This window comes from Columba livia, unplaced genomic scaffold, assembly GCF_036013475.1.
Source record: "Columba livia isolate bColLiv1 breed racing homer unplaced genomic scaffold, bColLiv1.pat.W.v2 Scaffold_102, whole genome shotgun sequence".
Classification (NCBI taxonomy): Eukaryota; Metazoa; Chordata; class Aves; order Columbiformes; family Columbidae; genus Columba; species Columba livia.
The window spans coordinates 440,464-454,896 of NW_027043007.1; the positions used below are offsets into that span (position 1 = coordinate 440,464).

The 14,433-nt window shown below is 57.5% G+C and overlaps 1 protein-coding gene across 1 annotated transcript; it reads right to left on the minus strand.

Annotated features, from left to right (window-relative positions):
- Positions 1 to 1,895: 1,895 nt before the first annotated feature.
- LOC135577565 (ubiquitin carboxyl-terminal hydrolase 36-like) lies at positions 1,896 to 6,368 on the minus strand. Its single transcript, XM_065047701.1, has 11 exons — positions 6,119 to 6,368; positions 5,824 to 6,045; positions 5,430 to 5,540; positions 5,033 to 5,135; positions 4,634 to 4,701; positions 4,193 to 4,263; positions 3,927 to 4,009; positions 3,490 to 3,601; positions 3,060 to 3,200; positions 2,688 to 2,788; positions 1,896 to 2,397 (listed from the first exon to the last, which is right to left on the minus strand). Exons 1-11 carry the CDS (start codon positions 6,366 to 6,368, stop codon positions 1,896 to 1,898), a joined length of 1,764 nt encoding a protein of 587 aa, XP_064903773.1.
- Positions 6,369 to 14,433: the final 8,065 nt, after the last annotated feature.

The window sequence follows — 14,433 nt, forward strand, 5'->3', positions numbered from 1 at the left end:
TCACAACAGTGACACAAGGATCCTGTGGGACACAGGAAACATTTCCATTACTAACAAAAAGAGTGTCAATGATTTACAGCCTACAAGTGATGCGTATCACTTGTGATCTATAAATCCATGCTCTCACTGGGATTCACCTTAATACTTGGCCCTCCCTCCTTCCCATTGTTCGCTCTACCCACGCTCTTTTGTTTTGTTTTCATTACATCCTTTGAGACAGACTTCTACCCGTTTGCAAAAATACCAGGACAAGACAATAGAAACCCTGGCTGTGACCTTGAGGCACTATTACAATGCAAAGATAGACTGTGCGATAGAATCATTTTGGTTGAAAAACACCTCTAAGATCATGGAGTCCAACCGTTCCCCACCCCCGGCACTGACCCGTGTCCTGAGACCCTCATCTCAGGTCTGTCCAACCCTCCAGGGCTGGTGACTCCAGCACTGCCCTGGGCAGTCTGTTCCAATGCCCCACAGCCCTTTGCGGAAGAAATTGTTCCCCAGATTCAACCTCAACCACCCCTGGCGCAACTTGAGGCTGTTTCCTCTGCTCCTGGCGCTTGTTCCTGGGGAGCAGAGCCCGACCCCCCTGGCTCCAAGCTCCTTTCAGGCAGTTCAGAGATCAGACGGTCTCCCCTCAGCTCCTGTTCTCCAGATGAACCCCCAGGTCCCTCAGCCGATCCTCATCAGACTTGTGCTCCAGCTTGGTGAGGCCAAGTCCCAGGTGGCCGGTGAGGGAACAGGTGGGATTGTGGAGGGGTGAGGGGCAAATTCATCCATACAATGTCCAGCCTCACAGGGCTGCTCTCCTGCCCATCCAGATGTCTCCAGGAGACCCCCTGGATCAATACCCATTGTAGAATGCTGCTATCACTTCTTGTATACGATGAAAAATGATAGAAAACAACTCGGAAAGAAAAACCCCTCTTTTATGAAATCATGTTTGAAATCTTCACCAAGAAGTATCTGACGGAAAGCTCTCCCAGGAGTTGTCCGAGTGCTGAGGACTCTCTCTCAGCCGTTCCTCCCAGCAGAGCTGTTCCAGCCTCGGATCCTCCCTGTGGCTCCTCTGGCCGCTCCCGCTGTCCCGCCAGCCCAGCCGGTTCCCGAGGGAACGCTCCAGTTTCTTGCCCGGTGTCCCGGTGGCAGCGCCCCGGCCCCACAGGGACCCAGCGCGGGGCTGGGGCGGGCACAGGAACCGGCAGCAGCAGGTGAGGACGTGCACGGTGGTCCCCTCTGCTCTCCTTCCCTGGGGGGCCGCCCTGCAGTTATTGACATAAAGAACAACTTGGTGGTCTAAATAAAAGAGGTTGCTGTGAGCCAAGAGGAGAAAACAAAAAGGGGAGCCCAGAGAAAGGGGAGGGGAAAAGACACAGACAGGGAGAGGGAAGTGGGGGAGTAGAAGAATCAGAAGGGTTTTCCCTTAGAAGCAGAAAGGAAAAAAGGAAGGAAACTTTAAGAACAGAACCCCCAGATCCGTCCCCAGCCCCGGCTGCACAGCGGCGCCCAGAGAGCCGGTGCAGCCGCTGCCTGGGGAGGAGGCGACTCTGCAGCCTCCAGCTGTGGTGTCTCCAGCTCCCATCGCCCCCGGGGACACGCTGCCCTGACAAGGCTGGCAAGGCCGCCCTGCTCCAGGGACTGGCGCAGCCACCCCGCCGTCCTGAGCAAGGAGGCAGCAGCCAATTCTCCAGCCTCTGCAGGGATGGGAACAAGAGCGGGGGCCTGGCTCCGCACCCCAACCCAGAGGGAGGGCAGAGCCCTGGGGTTTAGGGGCTCTCCCCGCCCGCCTCCTGCTTAGCAAGGTACCAGCATCATTCCTGCACTCCCCAACACAAGCCCCGGCTCCGGAGGCACGAGGCACCTACTAAAGTCTCTGGGCAGAAGCTCAGACTCACCTATGTGTCGGAAAGCGCCAGCTTCTTGGCCGGTGGTGGTGACATGGTGCTGCTGGGCTGCGGAGCAGCCCTGGCCGACAAGAAGGCTTTCAGCTTTGCCAGCACCAGGCTGGCAGAAGCCCTGCTGCGAGGGTCCCTTGCCGGTGTCCCGGTGTTCTCCCCGCTGCTCCACGGCTCCTGGCCAGGGATGGGCTCCGGCAGCCCAGGGGAGGCGGGCAGGGGCCCGGGCTCCCAGCAGCGCTTCCGGGGAACCTGCGCTTTGGCCCCACTGGTGTGACTGGGGCCACAAAGTCCTGGAGCCGCTCTGGGCGCGGGTGGCGGCTGCGAGGAGCGCGGCTTCTTGGGCCTCTGGGCTGTGTCACCGGGAAATGCTGCAGCCGCGCGTTTGGCTTTCAGGGCCAGCTTGGGTGACGGTGACCCAGAAGGCAGCTTGACACGGCCAGGCAGGCTGGAGGCAGCTTTGGAAACGGGACCCTCTGAGCTCTTCCCGGGGCTGGGGATCCTGGGGAAGGCAGAGCAGGGCACGTGTTAACTGCCAGTGTCTGAGTGACTGCAACACTCTCGTCATAGCTGCGCACGAGAACCAGGAGCCAGAAGCTCCGAGGAGGTGAGGAGCTCTTGAGCTGCCGCAAAACCACAACAAACGGCTGCCGCCCTCCCCTGAGCCAGCACACGCACGTGGGCACTGGGGCTACTTGGGCCAAGCTCCTTCCCACATCCAGGCATGTGCCCCCAGCCCTGTCCCACACTCTGAGCAGGGACAGAGGGGCCGGGGACACAGGGCACGCTCACCTGAGGTAGAACAGCACATACGCCTGCTGGTTAAGGACCACCTTGATGTTACTGGGGCGGACCACGTTGTCATTCATTTGGTACCACTGCCTGTCGCTGGCCTGCGGAGGGAGAGAGAACGGGGTTGGGCTGTGTCCAGGGACGCTCCTGGCCTGAGGAGCAGCAGGAACAGCGCCCGTCAGCAGAGCTCCGCTCCCCAAAACCCGCAGGTGACCCCGGGCAGGTGAGGGGTCTCTGCAAGAGCAGAACTCCACGCTTCCTGTGATGGAGCACAGCCCGTACCCCCCAGTGCTCCACACCACGCACCTCTGCTGAGCACCCTCCTGCCGACCCCCAGCACAGAGAGGTGCCAAGAGAGCGCCCTGGGCTCACCTTCACGTAGCAGTAGTAGTGTCCTGCGTGGCTGCTGTACCCCGAGTGCACCAGCACCGCGTAGAGCCCGTACATGACCGGATCCCCGCTGGTCTGGGACATGTACGGGCGGATGTTCAGGAGCTCAGGGTAGCCCACGTCCTGCAGAGAGAGGATGTCTCAGAAGCCTGCACAGCAGATGGCAAGAGCAGCTCAGCTGTCCTACGAGTCCCGTCTCGCGAGGGAGGGGGAACCCACTCTCCCCAGGCAGAGCCCACGGTGAGGAAGATGCCGGGATGAGCCAAACTCCCACCACAGCACAGCACAGCTGGGGAAGGGCTGCAGGACTGCGGTAGAGCTCGCACCGCGCACAGAACCACCTCCCACCCTGCTCGGGGCAGCAGGGCCTCGGGACAGGACACAGCCCCGCTCTGGATTGCTGAGCACTCACCTTTGTGATCTTGCCTCCGGTGAAGTCGGCAAAACGCTTCAAAGCAAGCGTGAGAACCCTGGGCGCTCGGTGGATGGTGAAGCGTTTGGTTGCCGACACTTTCTTCTTGCATCTGCACAGGGAGAGCTTGAGCTGTTCATGCTGTTCCACCACCCAGGTGCTTGCCAGCCCTGGCCAAGCCACAAACCCCACGGAAATGACCCTGCTGAGAGCGGGTTCTGCTCCAGGGCACCTGCTCACGGCCAGGTCTGCTGGCTCAGGTCCCCGTCTCAAGACGAGGGAGATGAGGAGTGACAGGCTTCATCGCAGGCTTCACAGCCACGCACGTCACGGTTTAGCGGTGGAGCAGGTAGAGAAGCCCTCCTGTACTGCAGCTGCCCTCCTGCTTCCCACCAGCACACCCGCGGCCCCTTCCCGCCCCAGCCCCGCACACTCACTTGTCACACAGGTAGGCGTTCTCTCCGCCCAGCAGGTCTGGCTTCACAAACAGCTCCAGTGCCTGCTCTACGTTTGCGGCTTGCTGCCAGGACAGAGGAGAGGTCAGGGCCAGGCAGAGGAGGCAGCGCAACAACAGAAGCTGATTCCCTCTTGCCTGCACCGTGCCTGACACTGGCAGGTTAAACAGCCTCGAGCAGTAGCGGTGCAGCTGCAGGAACATCCCCTGCAGAGCAGAGCTCCTCCCCACCTGACCCTGCCCCGGTACCGTGATCTCCACTGGCAGGTCCAGACAGGGGTCAAAGGTGTCCGAGACTGCTTTGCACATCGAGCACTTCACTGCAAGAGAACGAGCAGTGAGCACCCCCTGGCACAACACGGCACCACCACCCCCAGCACAGCGCAGGCGGCTGCCGTGTTGCCCTTTTCCGCGTTTGGGCTCTGGGACGGCAGCACCAGCATTCGCAGTCTGTACGTGCTGGGACAACAAGTGTTGCGGGACAGCTGGCAACGTGGGTTCCTTTGCTGGTGGCAATGAGCTGGGGACCCACAGCCAGCAGCTTCGTGACCCACAGATACCAAAAGACTGACCAGCTGCAGCTCTGCATAATTTGCACATGCTTAGTGACTTTCCCAAGTTACTGCAAGGCTCTCGGGGAAACAGCAGCCCTGAGAGTCACAGGCCCAGGCCCTGGCAGCCAGCACTCACCACGGGACCGCAGGGAACCGCCAAAGATCTGGTGGATCAGGGTGGTGGCTTGGGTCTGGCGATCCAACCTAGAGACGGCAGCTCGGATCACACAGCGCCCGCCCCAAGAGCCACCCCCACGGGCCAGCGCTGTGTCCTCAGGATCCAAACCCAGCCCAGTCACAGGATTTGGGGACAGAACCGCAGCTGTGCTGGGGTGGAGGTGTCAGGAGAAGGCAGACAGCAGCCCAGGGCTGTGTCACAGAGGGGCAGAGAGCTGGGCCATCCACCCCAGACCCTGGAGTCAGCACCTCCCTCCATGAGCCCAGCCCGGGGGACACGTTCACCCCACAGTCCCCTCCCACGGGCACAGGGGACCAGCAGACAAGGGCAGTTGTCACCACCAGAGGCCCCACATACTCGGTGCAGTCGGGCAGGCAGGCCTTCTGCATGGCATCGATGGTGAAACGGAGGAACTCGTGTGCGTCCTCTTGCCTGCCCAAGCGGATGTGCGGGGCGATCTCTGCAGGAGAGGGAGGGATCAGCCGCAGCACGCGCTGCAACAGAGGCAGGTCCTCCCGCCCTCCCTCGGGACAGCGACTGCGGGGTTTGAGCTCCCTCGGCCCAAACCAGACGTCAGACTCATGTGGGCCGTGGGGGAAGCCCCACAAGGCCCGTGAAGGCCCTGGCAGGCTCAGTGAGTCGTCTCGGAAGAACCTCTGCCAAGACCTGCCCTGATCTCAAAGGTTCTGCTCCTGCAATAGTCTCTGCCCTCCTGCACGGCTACAGGAGGGGACGCGAGGGCAGCCATCCTTACTCTTGAGGTCTCGGACAAGGGACACTGGCTTTATCACGCTGCCGCTGTTCGCGAACGCCTGCGTGACGTGGTTCTGCATGACGCACATCATGCAGAAGCCGCTTTGGTGACCTGGAGTGGGAGAGGAGAAGACAGAACGTTGAGGACAAACTCATCTTAGTCCTGGCTGCGTCCAGCACAGACAGAGCCTCTCAGACGCAGGATGCAGAGCTCGGGAACACTGCTACGGCCAGGAAAAGTGGATGCTCCCGTATGCAGGAATGTCCTCTCCACGGAGAAACGGGCAGGAGGGAGCAGAGAAGGCACATCCCGGCAGCCGCACAGCCCCGGCAGAGCCGTGCGCAGGGTGCTGAGCGCAGCCCCGGGACAGGCGGGCGCTCCCCTCCCCACTCACAGGTGCGGCTGTGCTCCCTGGACAGCAGGTAGTTGGCGAGCGGTGGTGTGTACGTGAGGCACTGCAGGGTGGCGTTGAGGAAACAGGTGTTTCCCAGGTTGAGCAGCCCGGCGCCGATGCGCTGGACACACTGCCACTGCATGGCGAGGTGCCCTGCAGGGAACAGCCCCTTCTGGGGCGCAGGGACGCCGTCCCCGAGGCGCCCCGGGGTCCGGTCGCTGCCTGCGGGGAGAGAGAGGCGGGTGAGCCGCGGGCTGCGCAGCGCAGGGAGAGCCCCCCAGCCCTCTGCACCCACCCTGCTTGCCCGGCTGTCCCTCCTCAGCGCCGCGGGGGTGCTCGGCGGGCTCGGTGCGGGGGTTGAGCAGCAGGTACTTGGCCCGCAGCAGCTCCGGCTGGCCGGAGAAGCCGTGGCTGGCGGGCTGGAACTCGATCTTGTGCAGCAGCACCTTCGTGGCCGAGGTGCTCAGCAGCCGGCCCAGCGCCCCGTCCTTGCCCGCGTCCTGCCGCGCTTTCAGCAGCTCCCTCGGCTTCGCCGTGCCCGCCATGGCGTGTCGCCGCACGTGCCACCGCCTCGAGGTCGCGCCGGTCTCTCGGCCTCTCCCTCTCCACCACCACACACGCTTCCCGCGCCTCCTCCTCAAGTCCCGCCCTTCGCTGCGGTCGCTCGCGCTCGGCTCGGCCCACTGACTCCTCCCCTCGCCTTCGCCGTCCGCTCCGCTCCGCGTCCAGAACAGGACTGAGCTGCGCCTGCGCGTCCCGGCAACGCCAGGGGCGGAGCCTGCCGGGGGCGGGGCTTGTTTGTGACGCCATCGCGCTCCGGCCACGCCCCAGAATCATTAAATGGTCACACACTGTGGTTTCAGTGCAGGGGAACCTGGACACCGTGGTGGATTTGGCCGACAAAAGCCTCTGCAAGTCTTACAAGGCCAGGGTGCAACGTGTGCGCTGGGGGCGGAGCAAACCTGGTGTCCCGGGACAGGCTGGGATGTGACCGGCTGAGCAGTCCTGAGGAGAAGGGCGTGGGAGTTATGATGGGTTTATCTATATTTACTAGAAGTCTCTTAGCATTTTGTCATTTTATTAAACTGCGTTTCTCTCAGTCCAAATTTCTCCCTTCACTTTCGATTCTCTCCCCTATTGGGAGGGGAAGGGGTTGGGGGTGAGTGATCAGCTGCCGCGGTTGTGTTGCCAGCTCGGGTTAAACCACGACACGGGTGAAGGTCCAGAGGAACATCTGTCATGGTGGGGTCAGGGGCACTTGAGCTTTGTGGAGCAGCTCAGTCAATTGGGCCTCTTCAGTCTGCTGAAGGGGACACAGGGCACTGGAAAAGCAGTGACTCCTGCTTGGGGAGATGATGGGGGAGGCAAACCCTTCTGCAGTGGCGGCTGGTGGGACAGAGGCAGCAGCCACCAACACCCTCCAGGGAGCTTTGAACGGAGCATTAGGAAAAACTGAGCAGGCGGGTGGTGCTGCCCTGCAGCAGGACACCCGGGGACTCTCGGTGATCCCCGCCTTTGGAGGTTTCAGCTCACCAAAATGTCACCCAGCCTCACCCTGGGGTGGCTGATACCCTAAAAGAGAAACAACCACCATATTCTACCCCTCAGCCACCTACCAAAACCAGGGAGAAAATACATTGATCAGGCATCATAAAAAGGCAATTCTGTCTAAGAGGTGTAATCTTTAAATATCATTTAAATATAACTTAAACAAAGGAATAGCCCTGAGAGCAAAACCAGGAGACCTGCGTGGTCAAACAGGAGATGCTGGGTAAGCTCAAGTGGAAGAGGAGGTTTTATAGATCATGGAAGGAGGGGCTGGCCACTTGGGGAGAATGTAAGGCTGTTGTCAGAGAGTGTAGGGAGGCAACTAGGAAATCTAAGGCCTCCCTAGAATTAAACCTGGCGAGAGGGGTCAAGAACAACAGGAAAACCTTTTTCAAATATGTGGCAGATAAAACTAACAGCAGAGGCAATGTAGGCCCACTGATGAATGAGACGGGTGCCCTGGTGACAGAAGATACAGAGAAGGCAGAGTTACTGAGTACTTCTTTGTCTCTGTCTGCTCTGCCGGAGGCTGTCCTGGGGAGCCCCGTACTGCTGAGGCCCCAGAGGAAGGCAGGACAATGGAGGAGTTTGCCTGGGTTGATGAGGACTGGGTTAGGGAGCAGTTAGGCAATCTGGAGATCCATAAATCCATGGGTCCGGATGGGATGCGCCCGCAGGTGCTGAGGGAGCTGGCTGAGGTCATTGCTGGACCGCTCTCCATCATCTTTGCCAAGTCTTGAGAAACAGGAAAGGTGCCTCAGGACTGGAGGAAAGCAAATGTCACTGTAGTCTTCAAAAAGGGCAAGAAGGAGGACCCGGGCAACTGTAGGCCGGTCAGCCTCACCTCCATCCCCTGGAAACTGCTGGAACGACTCATGCTTGGTACCATCTCAAGTCATATCAGGGATAAGAGGGTCATTAGGGGCAGTCAACATGGCTTTACCAAAGGTAAGTCATGCTTGACCAACCTCATTGACTTTTATGAGGACATAACAAGATGGATGGATGATGGCAGAGTGGTGGATGTGGTCTACCGTGATTTAAATAAAGCATTTCACACAGCATCCTCACAGCTAAACTGAGGGAGTGCGGTCTAGATGACCAGGTAGTGAGGTGACTGTGAACTGGCTGAAGGGAAGAAGCCAGAGAATCGTGGTCAACGGGGCGGAGTCCAGTTGAGGCCTGTATCTAGTGCAGTGCCTCAGGGGTCAGTGCTGGGGCCTGTATTATTTAATATATTCATCAACAATTTGGACGAGGGAATAGAGTGACTGTCAGCAAGTTTGCTGATGACACCGAGCTGGGAGCAGTGGCTGACACGCCAGAGGCTGTGCTGCCATCCAGAGACCTGGACAGGCTGGAGAGTTGGGCGGGGAAAAATTTAATAAATATAACAAGGGCAAGTGTAGAGTCTTGGGAGGTTGTGGAGTCTCCTTCTCTGCAGACATTCCAACCCGCCTGGACACCTTCCTGTGTAACCTCATCTGGGTGTTCCTGCTCCATGGGGGGATTGCACTGGATGAGCTTTCCAGGTCCCTTCCAACCCCGACATTCTGGGATTCTGTGGTGCCAGAGGCTAACTACTGAAGAATTACACCTTCTTTGACAAGGAAGGACGTGAAAAAGCTTCAGTTTTTCTCCTGAAGAACAAGGAGTTCCCTTACGGCACGGTCCTCTTTCTGCTACTAGTGACAGTGGCACTAATTCCAAACCACGCTTGAGAGCCAATTTATTTTTCCGTGTGTCCAAAGCTCATCCCGCTCATCCCTGGGAAGGACTCCTGCCAGTCTCTGCAAAGCACATCTCTCCAACCTTGTGTCATCCACAGGTTTCTGTTCAGCCCAGGACACTTCTCCCCATCCCTTCAGCACACTGCCAGCTCTCAGGTTTTCAGCTGCATGGAGTCAGGCCGCTCCCTTCAAAGTCTTCCCTACAAAAGTCTTCTCTACGTGCTGATGCCAACTATATCGCCTCATACGATGTACGGCTCCACGCTCCTTCTGCAGAGCTCCATGGACGGGGCAGTCTTCCTCTTTCTTTCATGGTTATTCACCTTCGCTTGTTTTGTTTTGTTGTTGTTGGGTTTATTTGTTTGCCTGCTTGTTTCATTATTGTTGTTATTGTTGTTATTACTATTATTATGATATGCCTGTCAAATATTTTCTGAAGCAACACAACACAGTTTTCCCCCACAGCTTCACCAATTCCATATTTCCCCCTATCTCAAGGACGCCATGTGGAAACTGATGACTGGATGTTTTTCTGAAGCAATAACTGCCCCTTATCTGCTGCATGGCAGTCTTAATTTAACTCACTGCAGGCTCGACATGTCTTCTTTATTTTGTTGTGATGCTGGGATTTTAAAATTGTGTGAATGTTTTCATCCTTTACTGATTCACTGTCTGTTTTTCTTTTCATACCTAATTGCTGGGTAAACGAGGAGCCCTGCTCTCTGGGTCTTTACCTGAAATAAAGGACTTTCAGAGACTATTTTTTTCCCTGAGATCCTTTCTCAAAGGCCTTTTTGGAGCTGCAGGGACAGTTCCTGTGTGTGGGTAGAGGGGAAAACAGTCCCGGAATGGCAGCAGTGCCAGGGAGCACCAGCGCTTGAGGAAGGAGATGGACAGAGAGCAAACCTGACCCAGCAACTGTGGCGCAGTGCTGGAAATGGCGACGGGAGAGACCAATGTCCTGGGCACCTTCCCATCCTGTCCCTGCACCGAGGGCACAGAGCGGCCTCCTCTCTCCTGCCCCTGCGTGTCCTGGCTCTGCAGCTCACCCCGCTGAGTGAGTCCTCCCCCTGCATGGCCACACAGCTCAGCCAGCACCGGGGTGTCCTCTGCCAGCACTTTCCAGCTCAGCCCAGCCCCTGCCCAGCTCTCCCCACAGCCCCGGCTTTCTCTCCAGCCCAGCCCAGCAGAGCAGCCCAGGCTGGGCTGGCCCACGGCCGTGCCCGGCACAGGGGCTGCAGAGCTCTGGGCACTCAGCCCACAGCCCCAGCCCCTCTGAAGGGCTCAGCAGCTGCTGGGGGCACAGACGGGTCTCAGCCCCACCCACAGCCCCAGGGCTGGAGCTGGACATGGCACGAGGGCATGGAGATCAGTGCAAACCCAGGACTGCTGGTGTCAGCTCCAGTAGAGTCCCAGCACAGACGGCCTGTGCCCCTCAGTGCCAGCCCCTCTCCCCAGGCCAGAACAGGAGTGCTGCTCCAGCAGCAGAGCAGCCGGCCCCAAATGAGCGTCTGCAAAAAGGGGTTTCTCTTCCTCCTGGATTCCCCCCTGCAGGCACAGAAATGCTCCCCTGCTCTTCTCCAGGGACATCCCTTTCTCCAGGTGTCCAGGCTGCTCTGGCTGGCTCTGGTTTCCTCTCCATGCTCCCCGCATGGCCCTGATCTGGCGATGCTGCTCTGCAGAGCCAGGGGCTGTGTTGCCCTGGGGCCGTGGGGTGTCTTTGCACTGGCCACGCTGTTCGGGCTGGGAAGCAGACCCAGCTGGATGAGCATCGCCACTGCTGAGCCCTTTCCATCTTCCCAGCTGGCTCAGTAGCCAAGGGCAGGACCGTGGGGTGTCTCTAATGGCACAAAGGGCAGGACAGGGCTGCACTAGATCCAGCCAGGGCCTTCCCCAGAGGGTGTCCTGAAACACTCTCCAGTCTTATGTTACTTTGCCTGCTGGCTCCTCACAGCCTCTCCTCTCATTAGCCCATGATCTCCTGATTTCACCTTTTTGTCTGGGAGGCTCCTTCTTGGATGGTCACTTATTTTAGGAGGTGCCAGTCACTGCCTGTTGGGACTCATATGCTGTTCCTGGAAATCTCCTGACATCACTTGGCAGCTTGTGGTTCTTCTTCAGGATAGCATTTGCCATAGGACCCAAGGCAGGTGCTATCTGCATGGACATTTGTCACCACAAAGAGAAGTTTTTTTCCCATCCTTTGGTTCCTCACACATCATCCTGGCACTCTGAGCTTGTTGCTGTGACTCCATTAGGCATCCCAAGGTAGCAAAAGTCCCTTTGAGGGAGCAGTTTGTCGGGCATATTCCTGACACCAGCTTTGGAAGGGTACCCCGCCCTGAGGAGCCCCTGTGCTCTTGGTGGTGCCAGCAGTGAGGCCAGATCTCACACAGTGGTTCCCATGGCCTGCTCCTGTCCACAGCCACAGGGATGCCACTGTAGATACACCAGGACTGTCACAAGGTACACAAGACCTTAGCGGCAGCACAAATGCAAGAGCACAAGAGGACAGTGGAAGTGAGGAGAGGCCAGCATTGAAGAGGCCACATCCTCCATGTCCGTGGCTCCAGGGAAGCAGCAGCTGTGATGACAATCAGGCGGCAGAGGGGCAGCGCCTGCTGAGTCAGCAGGATGCAGCCTCTGGGTCCCATGGGCAGCTCCTCCACGTGTCAGCTGGGATTTTGGGTCCTTAACCCTTTCTGTATCCCCAGCTCCAGAGAAGATTGGAAGAGATGGGAGCTCAGACAAATTGTTTTCTTCAGGGTTCTTTATTTATGCAAGAAGACTGGTTCTGTATGTACATGTGCTGGTTTCATCTGGGATAGAGTTCAATTTCTTCATGCTTGTATGACGCTATGTATTGCCCTTGGGATGAGAACAGTGTTAGTAACACACGCATGTTTTAGTCACTGTTGAGCAGAGCTTACCCAGCGCCAAGGCCGTTTCTTTTTCTCACACACCACAGCAGCAAGTGGGCTGGGGGTCCACAAGGAGCTGGGAGGGGACACAGCTGGGACAGCTGACCAAAGGGACCTTCCACACCATATGATGTCATGTTCAGCAGTAAAAGTCGGGAGCAGAAGAAGGGAGGGCAGGACACTTGGAGTGATGGTGCTTATCTTCCCAAGTAACTGCTAGGTGTGCTGGAGCCCAGCTTAGCTAGAGGTGGCTGGGCACCCACCTGCTGACAGGGAGGAGCAAATGCAGTTCTTGTTTTGCTTTGTTTATGCACACAACTTTAGATTTATCTATCAAATTGCCTTCGTCTCAACTCCTGAGTTGTCTCACTTTTAGAGTTCCAATTCTCTCCCCCATCCTACTTTGGAGGAGTGAGCTGTGTGACGCTGAGCCGCCTACTGGGGTTTCACCAGTGTCAAGAGGTGGGATGAATAATACTATTTCATGGCACTTCTTGTTATCATAGGTATAAAGGCAAATATATAAAATAAAGAAAAAACCAAAAATAGTCCTGATTTTTCCTGAGATACCCTGGAAGTCTTCTAAGTTGTATGGGTACCTTAATGATGCTGAAATAGTATGCGTTCAAATCCTTTCCTCAGGGAATCCTTGATCTCTCTGTTCCTCATGCTGTAGATGAGGGGGTTCACTGCTGGAGGTACCACCAGGTACAGAAATGACACCACCAGGTCCAGGGACTGAGAGGACATGGAAGGGGGACTCAGGTAGGCAAAAAAAGGGGTGCTAACAAACAGGGAGACCACGGCCAGGTGAGGGAGGCACGTGGAAAAGGCTTTGTGCCGTCCCTGCTCAGAGGGGATCCTCAGCACGGCCCTGAAGATCTGCACATAGGACACCACAATGAACACAAAACACCCAAACTGTAAACAGGCACTGACCAAGGGAAGCCAGACTTCCCTGAGGTAGGAGTTTAAGCAGGAGAGCTTGAGGATCTGGGGGATTTCACAGAACAGCTGTTCCAGGTCATTGCCCGTGCACAGTGGCAGTGAAAATGTATTGGCCGTGTGCAGCAGAGCAACGAGAAACCCACTGGCCCAGGCAGCTGCTGCCATGTGCACACAAGCTCTGCTACCCAGGAGGGTCCCGTAGTGCAGGGGTTTGCAGATGGCAACATAGCGGTCGTAGGACATGATGGCGAGGAGAAAATACTCTGTTACGATCAAGAATGAAGCAGAAATAACTTTGCATAGCAACGCAAGTAGGAGGTGGCCCTGGTGTCCGTGAGGGAATTGGCCATTGCATTGGGAACACTGATGGAGATGAAGCCAACATCTAGGAGGGAGAGGTTGAGGAGGAAGAAGTACATGGGGGTGTGGAGGTGCTGGTCACAGGCTATGGTGGTGATGATGAAGCCGTTGCCCAGGAGGGCAGCCAGGTAGATGCCCAGGAAGAGCCAGAAGTGCAAGAGCTGCAGCTCCCGTGTGTCTGTGAATGCCAGGAGGAGGAACTGGGTGATGAAGCTGTGTTGGACATCCGACCCTTTGTTTATGAGGCACTGCCATGGGAGGGAAGCACACTTATGAGTTAGGACTGCTCCAGGCAAAGCTTTTCCCATTCTCTAGCCTCTCCAATCCCCTGCCCTGCTCCCCACACACACTGCCTGTCTCTTTTCTTTCAGTACCTTCATGTATCCCCAAGGCTGGAGCTCTGCGATGTGGGAAAGGCAGGACGTGTGGCTCCAGCTAAAGGGCCTTGGACAGGTTATACAGAAGTATGTGGACCAACGGGTCACTGGGGCTTTGTTGCCAGGACACCCTGGGTCCAGCTGTGTTGTCCCGCGGGCAGCGGCAGAGGCCAGGAGTGACACTGCTTGGAACGCTCAGGGTGGTCCCCATGGGAAGGACACCATGGGACTGGGCTTTGTCTTCCAGCTTTAGTGAAAAAAAGATATTCAAATATGGCCATTTTTGAGAGAGAATTTATTCTCTTTGGCTCCCACAGATCCAGCAGCTCAGCAACCACCATCTCTGTTTTGGTCTTGGGAACTCTATCAGTAGGTTGTAGAGTGTCTGAAATGCCAAGTGCTTGACGCAGGTATCAGGGTCTTCCATCAAGGGCAGGAGGACTGCAAGAGAGGGACGCAGAGCAGAGATGAGCCCCCACTGCCTGCAGAGACCCCCAGGAGTCCCCTCCGAACTGTGCCAGCCCCACTCGTCTCTTCCCCTGGCCGGGAGGAGCAGATGAGAGCAACAGGCCAGCTGGAAGCTGCTGCTCCGGGACGTGCCAGGTGCCCCTGCCACATCCTCTGCCCCTGAAGCGCTTTCCTGGAGGAGGACCAGGCATGGCAGCGCCCTGCCCAGGCCCTGTCCCCTGCCCACCAGCACAGCACGGCCCCCACTCACCTTTGGTG